The sequence below is a fragment of the Nymphaea colorata genome, chromosome 12, assembly GCF_008831285.2.
Source record: "Nymphaea colorata isolate Beijing-Zhang1983 chromosome 12, ASM883128v2, whole genome shotgun sequence".
NCBI classification, from domain to species: Eukaryota; Viridiplantae; Streptophyta; class Magnoliopsida; order Nymphaeales; family Nymphaeaceae; genus Nymphaea; species Nymphaea colorata.
Window position 1 is genome coordinate 6,266,419 of NC_045149.1, and position 23,871 is coordinate 6,290,289.

At 37.3% G+C, this 23,871-nt stretch overlaps 1 protein-coding gene across 3 annotated transcripts in view; it reads right to left on the reverse strand.

Moving 5' to 3' along the window:
- LOC116266246 (tRNA-specific adenosine deaminase TAD1) overlaps nt 1-11,246 on the reverse strand; it is a 39,026-nt gene extending 27,780 nt beyond the window's left edge. For 2 of the 3 annotated variants that reach the window (XR_007574985.1, XM_031647382.2), the window contains exons 1-3: nt 10,988-11,238; nt 8,837-8,957; nt 3,053-3,201 (exon numbers count right to left, since the gene is read on the reverse strand). Coding sequence is in view for 2 of the 3 variants with exons in the window: in XM_031647382.2 (XP_031503242.1) it covers nt 3,053-3,201; nt 8,837-8,957; nt 10,988-11,192 (475 nt within the window). In the remaining variant the exon portion in view is untranslated. Of the gene's footprint in view, nt 1-3,052; nt 3,202-8,836; nt 8,958-10,987 lie in introns of all 3 variants that reach the window. The other variant, XM_031647383.2, reaches the window with a different exon arrangement.
- Between the last annotated feature and the right edge of the window lie 12,625 nt (nt 11,247-23,871).

Sequence of the window (23,871 nt, forward strand, 5' to 3'; positions counted from 1 at the left end):
TACAATTTAGCAATTTGGAATAGATTAATCAGAGACATTTGCTCTGGTTGCTCATATGACCACTATTAGAACTCTTTTTGCAGTTGCTTCAGCCAGGCGATGGAATCTAATGAGACCTCGCTGCAAAGAATGTGTTTTAAATGAAGATCTAGATGAAATCTACATGCAGCTTCCTCATGGAATTTCAGATGCAGAAGGAAGAGTGTGTAAATTGAAGAGAGATCTATATGAGCTAAAACAAGCCCCAAGAGCTTGGTTGGAAAAGTTCAGTTCAAAAGTTAAAGAAATTGGATTTAGTCAAAGTTTTAATGATCCAGTTTTGTTTGTATCTTCCATAGAGAAAGGAAAATGTTTGTTCCTTTATATGTGGACGATATGATTATTACAGGTGATAATTTCAAATTTATTGAAGAAATTAGAGCAAATGTTTGAAATGAAGGATCTGGGATTTCCAAAGTACTTTTTTGATCCAGCAGGCGTCACAGCAATATCGCCAAATGGTGGTCAGTGAAGCAATTCCAGCACCATGGGAGCTTCGACAAAACTTGTCTTAGATAGATGGTCACACAGCAAACCTCACTCTGATACCATGTGAATCAGAGCCAAATAGCAAAGAATGATCAGGAAAACAGTCTCTTGAGAATGCCAGCAAGAACTTACATACAAAAGGCTCCCGAACCAGAAAAAAAACCGAGTATATTGTTGAAGGCAAGCTCATACAAACCAGACTCAAAAGCCCTATGATACATGGGACATAAATCTGTTATTTATAGAGTAAAGCAAAGAAGAAAAGAAGATGAACTAGCTGTTAAGCTAGCTCCAACAGCTAGAAAAACCAGCCATTTGGGTCAGCCAACAGCTAGCTCAGCTCTCTGGCTGAGACAAAAAGAAAATGAAAAAACAGATATAAAATAGAAAATGGTAGAAATAAAATAAATATATGAAATAACATTATGTATACTACATAGATTTATATATACAACTCATATATCAAACTACCAAGAGTTAATGACATATATTAGTACAGATAAAAAAATATATGTACTACACGTAGTCAAAATCCTAAATTCTAAGCCTCTACCTTTTCTTGGCAGGCAAGAAGGCTGCTCTTCCACCCCTTTTCTATTAATCATTCTTGAGAGAGAGATATGTGCAAGTATATATGCATGAGTTGCGTGCATACTTGTTGTAGGGGCAAGCATACTTGTATATGGGTGGCTGCACACGCCTTGTTCCAAGGACTTTTCTTTCTAAGCATATGTCACATAAGACCACATCTACTAGTGTACATGTGTACACCATACAAGGAAATTCCATGCATGCGAGTTCTCACGTACAGTATGTCAGATGCAGGATCTGAGTCATGCCTACGTGTTGAACCTAAGAATTTTCACCTTTTTAGTTTTGGGTATTGTATATTAATTGATTTCATCATTTTCATGGTTTTATAGGAGTAGCCTCAGCTGAGGTGTTCTGGTGAGCCAGTGCATGCAAGGTCTCTTCCGTTTCTGTGTGTGATTGTGATTAAGATGAACACAAGTACAATTGCTTGATTCTTTACATATATATATATATATATTCATCCACTTGCATAATTATTTTATGTTTGCCTATTTTTACAGATACATGTGTTTGCAGTTATATATATATATATATATATATATAGTGACTGAATGGTGAGTCTAAAATGTTACATCAAACCAGGGCCATCCATCTAGACAGACATAGATGGCCCTTATATTTTTTATTTTTTAAATCTACTGACCTCCCCACCGGTGGCTGCCGGAGGTCCGCCAGACCAGTGGGAGACCCGACAGCTCCCCTCCTCCCCCCTTCCCCCCAAACCAAAGTTCCATTGCCTGTCCGGTGGAGCCCCAGCAGGGCCGCCGGCGCTGCCTCCTTCCCTCCGTCCACAATGGGGATGTCAGTGACGGTAGGGGGAGGGCCACCGGTGGTCAAGGAGGAAGATGGGGAAGAGAGTTAGAGAGGAAGAGGGTAATTAATCTGAGCCGTCCAATCAGATCAGAAGGTTCAGATTTGATGCCCCCTGGTGTCACCATAAATTGAATGACACCATTCAGTTATATATATATATATATATATATATTGAAAGAGAGAGAGTAAATTTTATTGCATGGTGTGTGTGAAGAAGTCAAAATTTTGTGTTTGTAATAGCCATGAATGTGGCAGTGATTGGACTATGAAATGTGGCTGTATGCTAAATGTGCAGTTGTATGACTGCAAGATGTAGAATGTTTTATTATGTCTGTAAAAATTTATGTATAATTGTAATTTGTGCTATTTTGCAAGCTTGTGTTTCTGTGCTTGTTCCAGTGTCCTCGTTCTAACAACAATGGAACATTAAACACAACTTTTATAAATGATATACATATCTATGTACTTAAATATATACATATACATATATATATGTGTGTGTGTGTGTGTGTGCTACAATTCTGTTTCCACAATATATGTGTATGTGTGTGTGTGTGTTACAATTCTGTTTCCACAATATATGTGTATGTGTGTGTGTTGTGTCAGTTGTATGTTTGATGAACTCTTAAGAAGAGTTTAACTGTATGCAATTTTACACATTAGTGCTACTGCACAATTGACTCAAGTGCAGGCTTTCATTGGCATAATGAGAAAGGACTTCAACTTCATGAAAGCAATAAAAATTGATGCAAAAGGTATATTGATGACCATTTAAACTTAAAAACAGTAAAGAAGGACAAACTAAAAACTAAAATCTTTAAAACACAAAGGTTTGTGAGCCAAAGCTCTGAATCTAGGCGGTCCACTATAAATGCACTCGACACTAACTGTTTTACATGATCCAATCATGGACTTATTTTTAGTTAATTCAATCAGTGAAAAACTGAGTTGTCACAACATGTAAATAACTCTACTCTCATGCATAACTGAAAGTGCAAATATCGAGAGTTATTATTGTGCGAGACTGGAAATTGAGCATTTCCTTCAACAAAATAACTAGTTGTTCCACTGTGGCTTGTAGCACAACTGAATGAAGAAGTCATACTGAAAAACGTACATGGCAACTGGCTGATATATAAATGCAATTGCCATCCAACCTTCATCTTGTATTTCATGTCTCCTCGAGCATCAGTTGCAATCTCAAAAAGCAGGCAATTGGTATCAGACATTGTAGTGTTGATGCGACCTATCTCTGCATAAAAAAACCTGAATTGCAGATGTTAAAGATACAAATTTCTGAAATATTAGGAAGTTAGGGAAGGTCTCTTTAAATGTTTTGTTACTTTTAGTGGACTTCTCTTGTAATTTTCCCTAACCCTAATCTCTTAATAGAGATTAGGGTCACGTAATGCAAGATAACTTTTTGCTGCCTCTCTCTCTCTCTCGTAACATGGTATCAGAGCGGGTGTGGGCGTCGACGGCAGAGTGCACTTTCCGGTGACCTTCTCCGGCGATCACCATCTTCTCCGACGAACAGCCAAGTGAGTTCGTTCCTTTTTTTTTTCTCTCGTTCTCTCCCTTGTCACCGCTACTCCTTATTCCCTCTTATCACCCAATAAGGAGACAGTGAGGGAATAGGGGTTGGGCGTGCCGTGAGAAGGAGGACCTGATCACGCCTATGTGGAAGGCGTGATCAGATCCTCATATTGGTCGTATGAAGAGACTATTGTGGATGCAGCGTGACGTGTGACGCTGTGGTTTGTGATGATCGTAAATACAGTTTCGGTAAAGTCAAGCTGCGTGAGGTGTTGTGGATGCTTTGTGGAGTCTATGTGCTGCTTATAAATTCAGGTTTTTTGAATATGATCAGATTTTTTCTATAGATCGTGGATACAAATTCAGTAAAGAAAGGCTGCGTGAGGACTGTTGCTGATCCTTAGTACAAGTTTTTGTTTGATTTCGTGGCTTTCTTTGACACGTGGACAGGAAGTTTTATGAGAACTAGCTGCTGTTATAAGTGGCAGCAGTCTTCAGTCGTTGGGAGCAACAGTCTTCAGTCGTTGGGAGTTCATTCTTGTTTTTGTCATCGGCTAAATCAGATCTGAAGTGACAGTAATTTCCTAGCCCTCCTTCTTTAAACGTTTGCGTCAATCTGGTCTTCTTTATTTACTATGGCTGAAAACAGTAAATCTGAAGGGTCTACTGACTACAAGATGGCTGGGAATTCATTCTCTTATGGAACCACGATGAAACTTAATGGCTCAAATTATGAAATATGGTCTAGGGTATTCATAATGTCGGTGGCTGGTCATAGGAAGAAATATATTCTTGAGGAGGATGAACCTATTGAGAAAAAAGGAATATATGCTGCGTGGGATGAAGATAATTATATTGTTATGTCTTGGATTATGAATAGTGTGGAGTCTCATATAGCCCCAACTATTGCATATTATACCAAGGCCAAGGATATGTGGTCTTTCTTGAGAAAGACATACTCGCATGCCACTAATGTAATCAAGATCCTACAACTAGAAGAGGAGTTATGCAACATTCGACAAGGGGATCAGGACCTATCTCAATATTTTGCTACTTTGACTGCTGCATATGAACGGTTAAAGGCTCTTCGCCCACCTTGCCAGCATTGTTATGCATCACACGTTGAGACTGGTATGGTGGCAAAGTTCTTATCTGGCCTATCTTCAGAATACTCTGTGGCAAAGTCTCAAATTCTAACAGGCAGTGAACTTCCAGATTTAGCAGACACGTATAATAGGCTGAGTCGCTTTGCAGCCACTCTTTCTCAGACTACGCATGACATACCAGTCTCTGCACTTGTGATATCAGGAGGACGGGGCCCTAGTTCTTTTGGAGGCACTAGGGGGCGTGGTACGGGCCGTGGTGCTGGACGTGGCAGATTTCAGTGCTCTTATTGTGGCAAAATTGGTCATCTAGAGGACCGTTGTTGGGACAAACATCCTCACCTCAGGTCTAATGTTTCCTCTGGACGTGGTGGAGGTAGATTCACCACAAGCAGAGGTCCTTCTTCATCCCAGGCAACTCATTCAAAGGCAACAATATCTATGGTTGAGTCTTCTACTGATCCTTCTATATCTATGTCATATTCTCTTAACCTAAGTAAGGATGAATATGATCGTGTTCTTGCTCAGAGGTCTGGCTCTACATCTGCCTCTACATCTACCAATGCTGCTGTTGTAGATTCAGCATTCTCTGTTGGTGCTCCTACTGCTGATCCAGGTATGACATGGATGATAGACTCGGGCGCTTCTAGACATTGTTGTAATCAACCACAAAATTTTTCATCATTTGTCAGATTTTCTACACCACAGTATGTTAAGCTGGCTGATGGCAAGTTGTCCCCTGTTTTGGGTAGCGGTGATATTTATCTTCCACATTTAGGCACTATTACACATGTGCTATATGCACCTCAGTTTCCTGTTAATTTGATATCTGTGAAGCAGCTAGCTATCGACTTACAATGTAAAGTCATTTTTGAATCTGACTCTTGTTCTTTTCAGGACTTACCAACTGGGAAGATGATTGGTGGCGGCCATGAGCGTGAGGGCCTTTATTTTTTGTCAATCCCAGTTGATGTTGCTGCATCTTCAGTCCCTTCCAAGCCTTCTCCCTTCCAATGGCATCTCAGATTGGGTCATCCGTCCGTACCAAAACTTCGTCGCATGTTTCCAGACATTCCTGCATCAGAGTCCTTCTTATGTGATGCCTGCCAGTTGGGCAAGCATACACGGAGCAGCTTTCCTTCGAGTCAGAGTCCATCGAGTCAGAGTCCTTTTGATCTCATTCATGTGGATGTATGGGGTCCTAGTCGGGTTCCTTTTCGATCATGTTTTCGATATTATCTTGTTCTAGTTGATGATTTTACTAGAGTCAGTTGGGTTTTCTTGTTAAGGGAAAGATCTGAAGTCATATGTATTCTTCAAAAATTTATCAAGGAAATAAAAACTCAGTTTGGATTCATTGTCAAAAATATTCGCACTGATAATGCTCTTGAATTCAAGTCTTCCATTCTACTTCAGTTTTATGCCGACCATGGAATTCGACCTCAATATACTTGTCCACATACGTCCCAACAGAATGGTGTAGCCGAACGCAAACATCGGCAACTCCTAAACGTAGCTCGTACCCTCATGTTACATTCTCACATGCCTGCCTATTTTTGGGGTGATGCTATCCTTACTGCGTGTTACCTCATTAATAGATTACCCTCTTCCTCCATTCAAGACCGTATTCCAATTCAAATTCTATATCCAGGGCGTTCATTATTTCATTTACCTCCCAAAGTTTTTGGATGCACTTGCTTCGCACATATCCTAGGCCCGACCAAAAGCAAACTGGCTGCCCAAGCTATCAAATGTATCTTTATTGGCTATTCAGCTAATCAAAAGGGATACAAATGCTTTGATCCCGTGACCAAAAAAGACATTATCAGTGCGGATGTTACCTTCTTTGAGTCTCGTCCTTATTTCCCTCCGTCAAGTCCCTCTTCATCTGAGATGCATGCACCTATACCTCTTCCTATTCCACCAGTGTCACTTGAGTCATTTCCATCATCTCAACCTAGGTCACATGAACGTTTTCTTGAGCCTCCGTTGGTTTACACTCGTCGTCTAGGTCCCTCTCTCGACCGTCCACCAGCATCGTCTCAAGAGGTAAGCTCTACTGATAAGACTGACTCAGGTTTAAGTGATGACTATTCTGCAGCAGATCTCCCTATTGCTATTCGCAAGGGCAAGCGACAGTGTACCTTACATCCTATATCTAATTCGGTCTCTACTGCTCATCTGAGTACACACTTAGTACAGTTTGATCAAGCTTTATCTAGTCATGTTATCCCGTCCTCGCACCATCACGCCCTGTTAGATCCACGTTGGCGACAAGCTATGCAGGAGGAAATGGATGCTCTTCTTTCTCGGGAGACTTGGGATTTGGTAGACCCCCCAACACGCTGTGATGTGGTTGGCTCACGATGGGTATTCACCATCAAGTATCATTCTGATGGGTCAGTTGAAAGGTTCAAGGCCCGTCTTGTCGCAAAAGGTTATACTCAGACTTATGGTGTTGACTTCTTTGAGACCTTTTCGCCTGTGGCCCGGTTGGGCACTATTCGCTTGATTATCTCTCTTGCTGTCCAACGAGAGTGGCCTCTTTTTCAATTGGATGTCAAAAATGCCTTTCTGTATGGAGACCTTTCTGAAATTGTTTATATGCAGCAACCACCTGGTTTTGAGCGACAAGGGGAGTGTTCCAAGGTATGCAAGTTAAAGAAGGCTATTTATGGACTCAAACAGAGTCCCCGTGCATGGTTCCAAAAGCTTACTGAAGTGTTATCTAAGTGTGGATTTAGCCGATCCCAACTTGATCACTCATTGTTTATCAAGCGAGGCTCAGCAGGACTTGTGATATTGATTGTCTACGTGGATGATATTGTTCTTACAGGGGAAAATGATCAAGAGATAGCTCAAACAAAGGAGTTTTTACAGCAACACTTTGTTACGAAAGACCTTGGACAACTTCGTTATTTTCTTGGTATTGAGGTGGCTCGTAGTAATAAAGGAGTTGTAGTGTCTCAAAGGAAATATGCTCTTGATCTTCTACAGGAAACAGGACTATTGGGGCTAAACCTGCCACACTTCCCATGAATCCTCGCATTCATATACATGATGATGACTCAGAGCCGTTTGACTCTAGATCTTACAGATCTCTGATAGGGAAACTGTTATATTTGACTGTCACTCGTCCCGACATTAGCTTTGCTGTGAATAAGTTGAGCCAATTCATGGAAAAACCCCGAAAAGTTCACTGGGATGCAGCTCTAATGATTGTAAGATACTTGAAATCAGCCCCGGGAAAGGGGCTATGGTTCAAGAAAGGAGAATGTGTTGACATCGAGGCGTATAGTGATGCTGATTATGCTGGATCTGTAGATGATAGGAAGTCTACTACCGGGTTTTGTGTCTTTGTGGGCGGTAATCTTATTTCCTGGAGGAGCAAGAAGCAGAATGTTGTGGCTCGTTCTAGTGCTGAGTCAGAATATAGGGCTATGGCTCAAACTGTGGCTGAAATGTCGTGGGTTAGATCACTACTTGTAGAGTTGGATGTCTCAGTGAATCTCCCAATGAAGATGTATTGTGACAACAAGGCAGCTACATATATCGCTAACAATCCTGTCTTCCATGAGCGGACTAAACACATTGAAGTGGATTGCCACTATATTCGGGACTTAGTTCAAGGAGGAATTGTTAGCACTATTCATGTCTCCTCAGAAGATCAGGCAGCAGATCTTCTCACTAAAGCTCTTCCCATAGGCGATTTCCTGAGATGTTGTAACAAGCTGAGCATGATTGACATATATGCTCCAGCTTGAGGGGGAGTGTTAAAGATACAAATTTCTGAAATATTAGGAAGTTAGGGAAGGTCTCTTTAAATGTTTTGTTACTTTTAGTGGACTTCTCTTGTAATTTTCCCTAACCCTAATCTCTTAATAGAGATTAGGGTCACGTAATGCAAGATAACTTTTTGCTGCCTCTCTCTCTCTCTCGTAACAGCAGATATAGCCTATGCCATGAAAAAGCACTGGATAATTCATCATCCTGAACTCAAATGACACTGAATTATTTGCCTAAGTAGTTGCCTTGGATTTGCTATCCATAGTATTTGACTTTATGCACTTTTGAGTTTTGACATATCCAAGTTAATCCAGATATGCCATGAGTGCCTTAAAGGGTTTGTCCCTTGAAGCAATCTATTTATCTCATGTGAATGAAAAGTGAGATCACAGCCCAAGTCACAACCAACACAAACCACAGAAACATAAATCAATAGAGAGAAAATAAAAATAGATATGATCAGTCATGTTCACAACCTTAGCAGTGATCGTCTTGCAATTACTTCTGCATGTGAATCATTTACAAGATCACCCTGTGGACTCAAAAGTGAGCTTCCAAGGCATTTTGTTCCAGTGCCCAATGCTACAACTCTGAGTTCTGAAAAAATAAGCCATTGAACCCAAAAAAAATAGGATATCAAATAACATATATGACGTACTAACATTCTCCATAGAGAGAAAGAGACAGTGAATAACTTGAACTGAAAAAAGGAAATACCATTGACCATGACTTGCTTAAGGAGGCGTCCATATCTACAGCCTTCAGTTAAGATTAACGAATGTGAAAGGCTGTTTTGCTACTAAAAAATTCAGAAATGGCTCGTTGTACCCATCAAGATGAACAGCTGTGGAAGTATATTCAGATCTAATTCAAATCTGGATGCAGATGCGTTTTGTGGGACATGCTATTATAGTTGTTAATACTTATCAAGGACAGGATTTACACAAAAGATGATCAAGTCATGACCCTAAGTTAGGGTTTCATGATTGCTGCAGCCTCCATCTTTTCTATCTATTGTTTCCTTCTTACTCTTTATGCACCATGGTTCCAATTTGCTCCTTATTCAAGATTGTTCTCATTATGGTATTTCGGATCTCTAACATGGTATCAGCACAGTGTTGAGATCCCAAGGCTGCATTTGTGTCTCAAAAGTGTGTACTTAACAGATCTAGTATCTTTTCCAAGTCTTCCTACGATCTTCTTCCTTCTCCTCTACTTTATTTGTGTCCTATCTTCTTATAGTTCTGAATTTGATTCTTGAAGTCATGTTTTCTCTTTTTATTTCATCTTTTAAATCTGATTTGGCCTTTATATTTTCTTCGATCTGTATTCACATCAGATATGTGTTCATGTCAGATCTGTTTTCATGTGAAATATGGATCAGGATATTATATATTCCATGATCTGAACATATCTTATCCGTATCTACTTTTTAATCAATTCACCTCATATCGGTATTGACGTCAAAAGGTCTGAACATATCTAGTATACATTTGTTAGTTTGTTTAGATAACAGATTTGTCTATATTCACATGAGACCTGCTATTGAGTTAGAATTAAATCAATTTTAAGATGGGTCTTTGATGAGGTCAGATTTATCCACGTGAAATCAGATTGGTCCAAGTGTTCATTCCCTATTTTTGTCGTCCTAAATATTTGAGGTCATGAAAACAGAACTATTCATATTTGTCTGTTCCCTACTTGATCTTGAACACATGTTCGCCAAATTGTAACAGAACCATTCAGTTCTTTTTTCTCCATTATATTTTCTGTTCTAGTTTTCCAATATTATTGATTTTGATGATGGAATCATTACAGTCTCAATCTAGACTTCCTTCCAATTTTTTGAGGCAACATGTTTCTGAAAAACTCAACAACTTCTTCACTTTGGAATCTGAATACGAAGTGCTGGTCACCACTTGCTTGGAGATAGTATGGTTCAAGAGTCTTCTAAAAGGTATAGGAGTTTTTATTAAAGATGCTGCAAAACTCTGTCATGATAACAAGCGTGATCTACATGGCTAATAACCACATTTTTCATCAAAAGAATCAAGCATATTGAAATAGACTGTCATGTCATTCGAGAAGAACATTTTCAAAAAACTATTGAGTTGTCCTTCGTTCATTCTGAATATCAACTTGCAGAGTTTCTTTATTAAAAACCTTTTGTCCAACATATTTCAGTTTGCTCTTCACAAACTTCCGGTGTATATATGTGTGCGTGTGTGTGCGCGCGCGCGCACTAACTATAAATCACCATAAATCTGTGTAACATAAGTTCAAAAGGAATACTTCTGTTGTTTATGCACTATGTACAACACTGGTCCGAACAATTTCCATTTCTTCGATAAGTTCGGAGTGGTGACTAGAATGCAGTTGCTAGTCGAAAAGCAAGACCTGTTTTTGTTTTGGCGCCATATTGACCTCTATGACATTATGATAAGCAACTTGACACCACTTCAAACTTTTAATTCTTAACTCCGTCAAGCTACACTAAGAAAAAAACGGCCAATAACATAGCAAAACACCCATATCATCGTAATATATAAGTTCTTGTTCTAAAGTCAGAGAGAGATGAGTGGTAAACATAAGCTTAATGTGGTAAATCATTAAGAAGACGTGTTTACCTTGAGAAGGAGGACACGAGAGGAGGAAGGCAGCGAGCACAGTTGTCTCCCTTCCTTGAGGCTTCCCTTTCTTCGTGAGTGAACGGTATCGACGCAACACCGCCTCCGAGACGACCTCACCCCATGAATTCGCCGGAGCCCTGTTTCCCTGTGTGACGTCCATCTTCTCTGCAGCTGGCGAGGTCAAAGAATGCGATGTGGTCATCCTCGCCTCTTCCTACGATGTATTTAGGCGCGTTCCGTAAAGAAGAAAAATTAAATTAGAAAACACCGCTCAAGAAATCAGAGCAGGTTTAGGGGAGTGCGCGGTCTATCCGCAGCCGCCCAATGGAGTCACTTCAGCCAAATCTTGGCTTGAGCTTAATAAGGATGGGTTCAAGCTGTTCAAGCTCTGAGTCAAGCTTGGGCTGGTCAACTTGTCAACTCGAGTCCACCTAAAACTATAGCTTAAAATGCTAAAGATGAATTCGAGCTGTCTAAACTCGACTTATGTTCTGACCTACCTTGAAATGGGGTGGTAACGCATCAAATGAAAAATGAGCATTCAAAGTATCATCGGGCAATTGTTCTCATCGAACCGTGCGGCGCAACAGGCCTTCCAACCGCCGCAAGTCTAAAAGGGTAAGCAAGTGTGCAGATAACTTGAAAACAAGGAGTGCGTAAATAGAAACAAGAAAGAAAAGAACTTGCAATGCTTTGTTTTATTCACTTAGTAAAGCAATATCACAAGACAAGGTAATCAAAGAGATTGACTCAACTTTACTTACAAGGGTGTTCGTGGGCTCCTCGTGTTGAACACCCAAAACAAAGAATCTTCAAACATGATACTTAGACCGGTGAGAGGGTACTCCATTACAAGTAAACATGTATACACAAATGGTTCTTGTAAACAAAAGAAAGGACTAAACAGACACAAGGTGACATGTTCTCTCCTTCAAATCATGAGCCCTCGTCAATGCCAATTATGTCACAGTATGCACGGACTTCTTCTGGGTAGTGTTGCTTCTGAAACGCATACTCTCAGGTAATCTGTTTTTTATCCGCCACTTGACAAAATACTTCTTCGGCTCTCCAAAATAGTTGATCTTGTGTCAAAGAATCTACTTTAGTTGTCTATCGGCTGCACGCTTACCTGTAGGTGCTCTTCGTAAGATTGGCTCCCACTGCGGCTGGCTTCGCTCTGAATGTTTGGCATCAACATAGAATGGCTTCAAATTACATATGTGAAATACTAGATGCACCTTGAAGTCTGACAACAGACTTAGCTTATATGTTAGCTTCCAAATTCTCTTTGTCACAGTGAATGGCCCTTCATACTTCCATATTAATGCATAGTGTCACCTACGAATGATATTCGTGCTATCAGGATATAACTTCACGAAGACCTAGTCTCTAACTCGAAACTTAGCAGGTTGTCGATCTTTGTCAACCCACTTTTTCATCTTTTTGGCAGCCTTATGCAAGAATGTCTTGGTGAGTTTCGTTTGTTCCTCTCAGTCTCTAACAAGTTGGTAGGCAAATATAAGTCTTCCCTTTTCCTGAGCAGCAAGAGTATTTGGCATTAGTAGTTGTTGTTCCATAGCTATTTCAGACTGATTATGCCTAGAAGACTCGCTCTTTTATAACTTGTAGTAGAATTCAGCAACATCGAACAGTTTCACCCAGTTCTTCTAGTTTGCATTGACAAAGTGCCGCAAGAACTATTCCAACAATGCATTGATACGTTCCAACTCAAAACTGGCACAAACAAGGGAAATCCAAAAGTTTAATTAAAACAAAGCATTGTGATTGTTGTGGACTAACTATGTTTGGCCCAGCCAAGCTAGCAGTATGGGATGCTGCTTGGCCAGCTTGGACATTGCTCAAGAAGCAAGTGGGATTCAATCGGTATTGAGTCAAGTAGAAAGCAATGCACTTGGAATGTGCAGTGCGCTAGTGCAAAGAGAAACATATACGTGCATCATGGTCGTCAGTCCCTTCAAAAGGTGAAAGTTTTTCGATAAGCTTTCCCATGTGTAGCATTTGGTTGCGCATGGGGGTGCATGTGGGTTAGGGCTAATCCCCCCGTGGACGCATATGCTATGTCCATAACTTTGTACAGTCACGTGGGGGTGAGCAAATGAAAGCTCGTCATTGAGTAGGGTGATGGTTGGTTGTCTTACTTAATGACATATAGTCGGCAACTAGCTTTCGCTGGGGACTTCCTCCAAATGGAATCCTTCTCACACCCAAATTTCTTATGAAAGTAGATAGACACTTGGAGGAATAGCAGGGTTCTGACATAGCCTCATGGCCCCGGCTTGTTGATGATCTACTATAGGATAATCTTGGGTGATGGTTTGCCGAATGTCTAGCACTCCTCGTCTGGTCCATGGTCCAAAAAAATTGATGAATGTTTCTACTACATTAATGTTGAGCAAAGGCTGGTCGAAGACTTGTGGAAACCCTCGACACAGCACAGGCCAAATAAGGCTTGAAAAAGTCAGTTCGTGACATGAAGAGCATCTTATTTATTTTTCACAACAAAATGTCTTATCCAAGTATGTTGCCAATTTCCATGTTTTCTCCTCTTATTTTAGCAAAATCCTTTTTCTTTTTTACTTTCGCGAATGCTTATCAAATGCAATCATTTTCCTTTCACCTAATTTGGCCAAACAATGGAAGCTGCCAACCACTAGGGTTAGAGACTAACAACCTCCTAAACTTTTATGCCCAACGACTTGTGTATCTTCCTGTAAACAAAAATGCCAAGTACATAGTGTATTAGTTTACATATGTCAAGCTTTATCTAACTTGTTACACTATGGCACGTGATTTTATTTTACTAATATGATTCAATAATGTGGGAAGCACATTTTATTGGTGGAAAGTGGAGGACATTGTTATGAATGATAGTTTGAGTAGAGCATATGTTAATTGATCACAACTGCAATGAACGAATGACACAACAAGATGTTATGCCCACATGTCAGTGCATTTGTAATCATCTAGTTCATATTATACTTGAATATCATATGTAAAAACACAATAGTTAGTTTAGTGTTAAAGTATATATGAGGTGAAAATAACATTCTTTTTTATAGTAAATGACAAAGTGTGTATTAAGTATGTATAAGATGGAAGACCTTAGGTGTTAGTAGTCAAGTACATGTAATTTTACAAGTAAAAGATTAGCATCTATGGTGATTCATTCGTGTAAACTTTACTTGTTAAATGTAGAGGACATAGAAGATATGATTGTTGAAAAGCATGTAACAACACAATTTTGATTGAATATTGGCAAACAAAGGAGCAATTCCCTTAATGGTTATGGAGAAAAGGAACATGTTTTAGTTGATGTTTGCATGCATAAATGGGGTAATGTAGAGTTTATGCATGCAAGGAAAGTGTTTATATGCATGTGTGCAAAACATTGTAGTAGTTAGCTTGATTTAGCAGGTGAAAATGGCTTTGATGTCATGAAGCAAAGGAAAGTGTTCATGTAGATGCAAAGGGAAGTGTTCAACAATGTAAAAAGGATTGTCATGATGTACATGAAGGAAAAAAAGTGTTCCAATATATTTGCCAAGAATAGATTGGTGGTGAGTTTGACACATGCAAGAAAAGTATTACTATGGTAGATGGGCACATACATGAACATTGCAGTAGTGAACTTGATTTTGTACATAATAATCATCTTGTTGCATATGGAGTAGAAGAAAGCATTCTAATAGATGTGTGCATGAATGAACTTGTCACTATATAGTTTTGAGGCATGTGGATTCATCATGATGCACATAGACTAGATGAATGTGTCTAGTACATATGTACATGCTCAAACAAAATTGTGAGTTTGATGCCCCAAAAGAAGAACTACAATTAAGTGACAACAAAGTTGCTTTTAATTCTACTATGAATATGCACTAACCCGTGGTGAAGGAGGTCCAAAAAAATGAAAAATTATTATAGTAAAGAAATATATATGTTCAAAAAAACAAATGTTGAAGCACAATAATGTTAATAAAATTCTTAGGCAACATTGAGATGTGGATGCCCAACAAAGATGGTAATTAGGAAGCCTTTGAGCAGCAGATTTATGTTACGATGTTTATTACTAACCACAACTACCCTTGGCTACTTTTATAATTGTTCACCTATTGAGTCACATCGAAATGTAATATATGGCCATTCAACAATTAGATAGTTAGTAATCAGATGCTACTATCACTTCAAAGCAGGCATATAACTACATAAGTAAGTTGGATGTTGAACACAAGAATGTACCATTCACATAGTCCAACTTATGAACCACTTTCAATAGAGGAGGAGAGTGCTATGAAGAGCAGTGAAATGCATGTTATTTTAAGTTATCTCTAAAGGAAGTTAAACATGGACTTGGCTTATACAATGCCCTTTAATGGAATGAGGATGGATACATAATGAACATGTTTTAGGCAGATATTCATTCAAGAATGAACTACAAGTACTTCAATATAGTGAATATCAATATGCACCAATGACCATTTACACAGTTGGATGAGCATGCATGAATCCTATAAGAATAATTTATATACATGTTTAATAATATTTCAGTTTTTTGAGCAATATAAATTGTTTTTGAAGAATCTTAAAAGGAATGAGCTACAACATGATTGCAAAACAATTTTTATAGTTCCCATGACAATGAGAATCAAGGTGTTGATGCAGCTGCAAATATGTACACACCCATTATATTCTCAGTGGGTGAAGTTTGAAGCTATTGCAACTGTCAATTATGTAATAAAAGAAATTTCTTGCAAGAACAACTTGCAAAGCTACCTTGTAGAGGTCTACATTATGACATGCAACAGAAACGTTGCACTTTAATGCTCCAATAAAAAGTTTAAGTTTAGTAGAGTTTTCCATTGTCATGCAATGGAGGTGTTAGATTAAGAAGACATTAAAAAGATACTAGTAGCCTACATGTGGAGACAATGGACAATGAATGTTAACATGCACTTCTTGAGTTTTGCCAGCCTTCATCCAGCAAATGGAGACAATAGATGTCTCATTACATCACAGAATTAGCAATTATGTTGATCCATCATGCATATCATTGAAGTGGACTTAGAGAGTAAACAAATATACCAATATGTGATGGTAGCACCAACATAAGATTTTGAAAAATGTTGGTAACATGTACATCCAAGAGGACATATAGCATGTGATAGAGAGCGGCTCAAAGTTGCAGCAGACAGCCCATAACCCTAGAATAGGATGACAAAATCCATTCTTTGGCTAACATCATGTTTAATGTCTCAGAGATACATATCATTAATGTTGATGAATACTATCACATTGCAAAAAGGAATAAAGCGGAAGTTTTGGGATGTTAATGTACCATTTTAACTTGCAAAAATACTTACACACACTTAGTTTTTGATGATGAGAGCACGTCTGCAAATTGACGACAATTTTAAGTCATAATTTTGTACACATGATTGTGTATGTGCACATGCTGAGTGTTGAAAATAGGACCAGATTTAGATTGTGTTGTATTTATGTGCATGTATAGCTTGGTCGGTGTACATGAATATTGGTATACAATGAAACAAATTTTCCTAGTATAAAGTGACAAACTCTCAATCATATTTGAAATTAAGACAAAGACAAAGGCAAAATCATGAAAAAACATGAAATAAACTCAAATGGATACAATTGACAATCAAACATGACGTACAATGAGCGATAAGTGACAAGGACAACTATTTATATGTGAAATTTTGGTTTGAAAATGAAATTATCAAGACGCAAGTTCAAGAATTACCTAAATGACTTGCTGCTGGTGAGAATAGGGGGTGCCCATTCCAATGATCCTGCCATGGAAAAAGAAACCGACAGCAAATGCAAAAAAAAAAAGAAATGAAAGAAAAATAAAAAAAATGCAAGATGGAGTAACCAAAGCTGGATTTATCTGTCAGTGATGAAAGTGAATGATAGTGAGATTGAAGCAAAACAATGTTCTTCACAGGTATCTCTAGATTTTGGTGCTAGATATGCTTGCAAACTGGGGAGGCTACCGAGAAGAAAGAATCCGGCAAAGCTGCTCGAGGGTTCAAAAAGGGGTGAAAGAAAGCAAAGATCGACAGTGGTCTGAGGCGAAAAGGAGAGGGCAGCAGACTGGAGGACTTCGTTGAAGGAAAATTGTGGTTGCAGGAGGAAAGTGCATCTGTTCCCTCAAGTGAATGATGACCAAACAATGCACATCCTCACCCAAAATTCTTGGATGGTGTCACAAACACTATGGGAAACATTCACCACTTTATCAAAGCGTTAAATATTTCAATCCCGAATGAAAAATGTTGGTTCGATCGCTGACTTTCAAAGGATGGTCGCCAACACATAAGCCCATATTCAACATCATCTTTCTTACATTTGTTGTAAAAAATGGACAAAAGGATGATAGATGGAACTAGCTTATCAGTATGAGGTTCGGTTGTCCTTAGTGCCACTACCAAGATAAACAAATCAAGGGCTATGGCAATGGTTAATTATTGCTGTATCTCTAAATGTTGACCTAAAATGCATGTATAAATGCATGATTTGACTTTGAAATGAGCTTATTTTAGAAAAACATAATGTCGTAGACTAAGTTTTAAAAAAGTTGTATAGTTAGAAAAGAGCTAATTAGACCCTCAAGGTTTTAAAAATATGTGAACTGCTTCAAACCTGCTTCATCAATGGGATATGCATACATGCACACTAAATCTACATGATATATGATTTTGAAAAACTAAGGCTAAAAACTAATTTGAGATCATGATTTGACAAAAAATTTGTAAAGTTCAAAATTCATAATTTTTTATCCAAGGGAGGTAAAAAGTGGACATCAGAAGGTTCAAATCCCAAACTACAAGCCTAGTGGAAGGTCTTAAAAAATCCTAACTATAGGAGAAGACTGGTGATCATAGTCTAAACATAGATCTAGTGGGAAAATATGAAATCAATTTTTTGGATAGAAAACAGATTGAACTAAATTTTAGGGAGGATAAGAAATTGAATTTAAGCGACCCACCTAAATTGACTGAAGGAGGGAAATTGGGATACATGAGGTGCACAACCTAGGGTTTAGGGTTTCCATCTAAGGTTCTTAAAGGTGGGTCAGTCTAGGGGCTTTAAGACTTGGGAGGTTTTGACAACAAAGCTTGACATAAAGGGGCACAACCTATGGTTCAGGCTCTATAATTAACATGTCATAGGTTTAATTTTAGAAAAGCCTAACCTTCAGGCCTTGTATTTTGGAAAAAATGAATGTTTTTTAAGATATAAAGAGAAAATAAATCTTTTCATACCACACCTATGGTCAATAGTATAAATTGAGCTTATCTTTCATCATTTCTTTTAGGAGTACTTATTGTGCCTATTAGGAATCTTAGGTGAATGTGTATGAATATATATTTGAATGCAGTTGAAATTATATGAAATGCATGCATACTTAATATAGAATGAAAACATTATAAAATGCTCCATAGATACGTACATAGAAAATACATAAGACAAGCATCCACCAAAGAACATATGCTTCATGAGATCATTTTAATGTCATTAATGGTCATTAATACCATTTCATATAGCAATAAATAAATATAAAATTTGAACTAATATCAATGCATGAATAACAATTTCCCCATATTTCCCAATTGACAAGTTTGGATTTGAGTCCTAGTTGCACTGACAAATAAATTCCAAATTGGCTGAAATTTGGTGGATGGGGTCTGGACACGTCTTAGAAGAGTTCCCATGTGGTGGGCTTTGGATTGAAGCCCTAAAGTGAAAAAGTGTAATCTACAATTCTAATCCTAAAATTTGAAAGTTACATAAAACAAATTGTGGAATTTTAGGACAACATTCTACAGCAGGTAGTAGAGACATAAGGCTTTATATTGACACCAAAATTATTGAAAATGTTCCTAGAAGGGAGTATATAGTTTGAAAAAATTATGCTAAATTTGGGTTTTTTATAGAAGCAACTATAAGGTTTGTTTTCAACAAAAACTTGTGGGGGTTGTCCAAACATACAAGGGAACCAGTTCCATGTAAGGATTTGCAAAAACTATGCCTAAATTAAAAGCTATAATGCAAACAACAATACTTAAAAACTTTGAAATGTAGAAATGTAACAAAAACAATAATATATAAGACAGATCTCAAAATCTATCAATGACCCACCAAATATACTTGGATTAACATGAAACTTCTTGTGAATATTTTAGACACATGAATGTGATAACTCTAAGTGATAAACTGTAAATACATACCTTGGAACTCAACCTTTATGTTTGAAAACTTAGGATAGGATCTAGGGTTCTGTAGAAAATTATTGTAGAAAACTGCAGAAAATATCCTGTAATGAAACATCTAAACCATGTACTTGGAAACCTTAGAATTGTCATGAAATTTGGTAGGTGAAATTTAGATGTATCTAAGAAATGTACAACTTATAAAACTCAAAGATCAATTCCAGAACTTGACTTCTGTGGCCAAAAAGTTGCCTAAAGTTTAGGACTGTTTTTGTGAAAACCCTTGGTCTAAAAAAACATGTTTTGATAAAACCATAAAATTGGGGGGCTAGAGGGTGTAGGCCTTGACAAGCATTTCTTTGGGACACCCAAAGACATAGACGAAATCCATCTTTTTTACAAAATGTTGAAATCCTTCTTGGTTTGGGAGATAAAAATGGGTCTCCTAATTGAGTTAAATTCAAGTGGTCAAACAAGGATCTCCTACACTAGGAAAGATTATTTCTAAGTATATATATATATATATATATATATATATATATATATATATATATATATATATATATATATATATATTATAAATCTTAGCAAGCTTCAATTAAGTAAATATGCATATAAGACAAAATGTGAATATGAATTTTAAGAACAAATTAAATTATATGATGTTTAAATAATAAGACATGAAACCTCATTGCATGAAACAAACAAAAGTAGGCATTATTTTTTGCTGATTCATGAAAGATTCTCATCTAAAAAATTGAAGGGGCTTATCATCATGTAACTGATTTCTCTAACCATTCAATCATGAAATGAAGCTTTAAATATGAAAAAAAATAAAACTTCCACTCAACAATTGAAGGACTTGATGAAAAAAATTTTAATTAAAATTTTCAGTTAAAAGGGATGAAATCTTTAGAGGACACCAAATAACATGGCCGTTCCATGGAGGCCCTCCAATCATGCATGAAAATAAATAACTTAAACAAAGCATTGCTAACTTAATCTATATGTAAAATTTCATTGGTTAAAACAACTAAAACCACCAATCAACACAATATAAAAGGAAATAATCAAGCAATAATGCTTTGGACATAGTTCTAAGAGAATTTAAACAAAAACATACACGTGTTGATATCATGGAAAACACATATATGATGGTCTTCTTGGAAGAATATATGAAGAAGTAATGCAAAAGTAGATGAAATGCATATATAATAAAAAAATAAAAAAAACAAAATTAAGAAGAAGAAAGAAATGATATGAGAATAGAAAGAGAAAAGAAGAGAAATAGGAGAAACATGGCAGAAAGAGATGGCGCCTGCCTTGTTTGGGTTACAGAGGGCATGTATTTGGAGTAGAGTTAGGCAAACTTCCCAAATACTTGGTCAGCAAAAAAGGAGATAAATCTTACAAGCCTTAAGGAACTTCACAATTTATAAGGGAGGATTTAAGCTACTAGAAGACTCATTTCAAGCTCAACCATGAGATGCAAGCCATTTAATCAATTGTTGAAAAAAAGAGCCAAAATTGAATGAGGAATAACATGGCAACAGTTTTTTGATAAACTTGAGAAGGATCTCCTCAATCCCTTGCCCTAAAGCCACTAATGGTGAGCCAACTTTTATTGCTATATATCTTGGTTAATGATTCTACTTGTGGAGGATCCTTGGTTCAATATGAAGAACGTTATATTGTCATTTGGTAGGTTCAAAAGACCTTTGTTCATATGAGAAGATATACTTAATGATGAAAAAAGTTGCCAAGTGCTTGTATGGATGTGGAAAAAATTCAAAAAACATTGTTTCTTGGCTTATAAAGTGAAGATTATTTCAATAATTAACCCATACAAATATATCTTGGAACAACTATTTCTCAATGGAAGGATGAAAAACTGGCAAATCCTTTGCATGCAATATGACTTGAAATACATATAAAAATATATTAGGCATCAAACATTGATATATTTCCTAATAGTAGGTTAAGTTAGAACATATGATAACTTCCTTGATGAGCATGTCTTCCAAGAAGATCAAGCATTAGTTTGGAGCTTATTCTTTGATGGATCCAAAAACATAGCTGAACTGGTCATTATTACTCCAATAAAAGAAATGGAAACATTTTTCCTCAAATTAAAATACTCTTTCACATGCAATATGGCCAAATAAGCAGTTCTGATCCATGGTTTGAAAACTTTGCTAATTTTTCAAGATTACAATAAACGTTGCTAACTTCTCAAGATAAAAAAGTAAATGTTTTTGGCGATTTACTACTTGCTATTAACCAACACAAAGGAGAATGAAAGATCGAGGACTCAAAACTTGAAACGTACCAATAAATTATGCATGCTCTCATCCAAAAGTTTGAAGAATTTCAGTTATTTCATGTTAAAAATGGGTACAACCAATTTGTTGAGATTCATAGCTTTTAAGAGCACAAACCTTGCTAAGCTTTTGAAATAAGAAGCTTAAGCAACTAGCATATGAACCTTTGGAAGCATATAAACCAAGTTGAGTCTAAAGACATAACATTTCATCAAAGTATCAAAGACTATATTGAAATAGAAAAGTTCCCACGAGATATGACAAAGAAGGAGAATACCTCAACTCAGGGAATGTCTATTAGATACTTCATTTTAAGATATGTGCTCTATAAGAGAGGCTTTGGCTCTGAATACATTTGATCCCTGGACAAGAAAAATAAGTGAAAGTTGCTAAGGGGACTTGTGATGGCATGTTCAGAGGCCATGTTAGTTATTTGACACTTGTCAAGCAGATTATTTAGACAAGGTATCACTAACCTTTTATATAGTAGGATTGTTACAAATAAGTGAAAAAATGCCTAAAAAGGCAAATGCTTGCACCCGCCATTCATGCACTTACAACCTATTTTCTTTCAATCATCTTTTCATAGTCATTCTCCATATGGGCCTTCGATATGATACACCCCATAAACCCTTGTGCTTCCAACGACCACAAATATCTTCTTGCTATTACTGAGTATATTTCATGAAGTGGGTAGAAGCTATTACTTTGAAAATACTAAACAAAACACATTGTTTCTTTCAATTTAAAAAACATTCATTTTGGATTGGAGTCCCATATAACATAGTATCAGACAATGAGAATCACTTTAAGAATGAAAAAATGAAGAATTTCTGTATTAAATTTAGAACTCAGCATCATCCCTCAACTCCTTATTATCTTCAAGGAAAGGGTCAAGCAAAGGATACCAACAAAATTCTAATCCAGATCTTGAAAATAACCATGCAAACTGGTCTATAAAAAAAATATACAATGCATTACGGGCATGCCATACTACCATCAGAACACCAACTAATAATACAACAACTGAACTGGTATATGAAACAAATGCAATGTTGTTGTTACATGTGCAAAAGCTTGCCCTAAAATTTGCCTCATTAACTGAGTTGTCTTTGGGTCAAAATTAGCAGCAAAGGATGTTGTAATTAGACATGCTAGATGGGAAGTGCTTGTAGATGGTAGAGAATGCACAGGTTACCAGCACAGAGTCACCCTATGATATGCAAAGTATGTTATTCAGAGAAGGTTCCACGTAAATGATTTAGTTATGTGGTCCACCATCCATTTGAAGTTCATTGAAATAGAAAATGGACTCCAAATTGGGAGGGACCTTATATGATCAAAGAGGCACTCCTCAACAATTCCTATCGATTGATTAATGTTAATGGAGTCCAATTGGCTTGGCTTTTGGTTTAGCTTGACTTCTTGTTTAACGAGTTTGATGAATGTATTTCAAACTTTTTTTTTAAGCTTGAGGGAAATAACATAGCTTGTCAGGCTGTCAAGCTGGTGAAAGCCTCATTGTCAATTTGATTCATGTAGCATTACTATTTTAGACTGCAAACGGTGACCTATGCTTCTATCAAGTTGATAGGAGTAGTCGTAAAACCACTCAGGTTCCAAAGTAGCATTGAATGCCAAGGGCAGGGGAAAGGGGGGCAAGTCTTTACATCTCATCAAATTACGAAACTTATCTTCTGTAAATATATGTCGTGTACTTTGAGCTAGAAGTCCTTTTGTCTATAAACATGTTTTGAGTGATGTCAATCCTTCACTTCTAATGGGCACATGCCATGCAATTAATCACAAACACCAATTGTGTTCATCTACTACTTCTAATTTTTAATTTGTTATTTCTTTGTGTATACTGTATACCCTTTGAAGCTTTCTTTGGTATGATAAATTTGAAACTAATTGAAATTGTTCGTTTGAAAAGCATGACGAATGTTATGTAGAAGTTCCATTATCGGAGCATGGAAGCAACAAGCCAAACTTAAATGGATTCAAAATTTTTGGTCTATATTGATGATGCCTTCACATGCTTTTGGTTTGTTATTAATTGATAGTATGAGTTGCTAATTCTAACTGGGATTTAGGGCGTTTAGGTGCCGTGTAGACGGCACAACACAAGATAGGGATCATGCCAATAGCCTCTGATTTTGCTTTTGTCTCGATCCCCGACATATCATGTTTGAAACAACTAATAGGCAATATCCAACTCAGCAGGGTGGGGCTGCTAATATTTTTTTAGAGATGAGTATATCCGCAAACTTTTGATGGCAAGGATGAATATAATCACATGCTT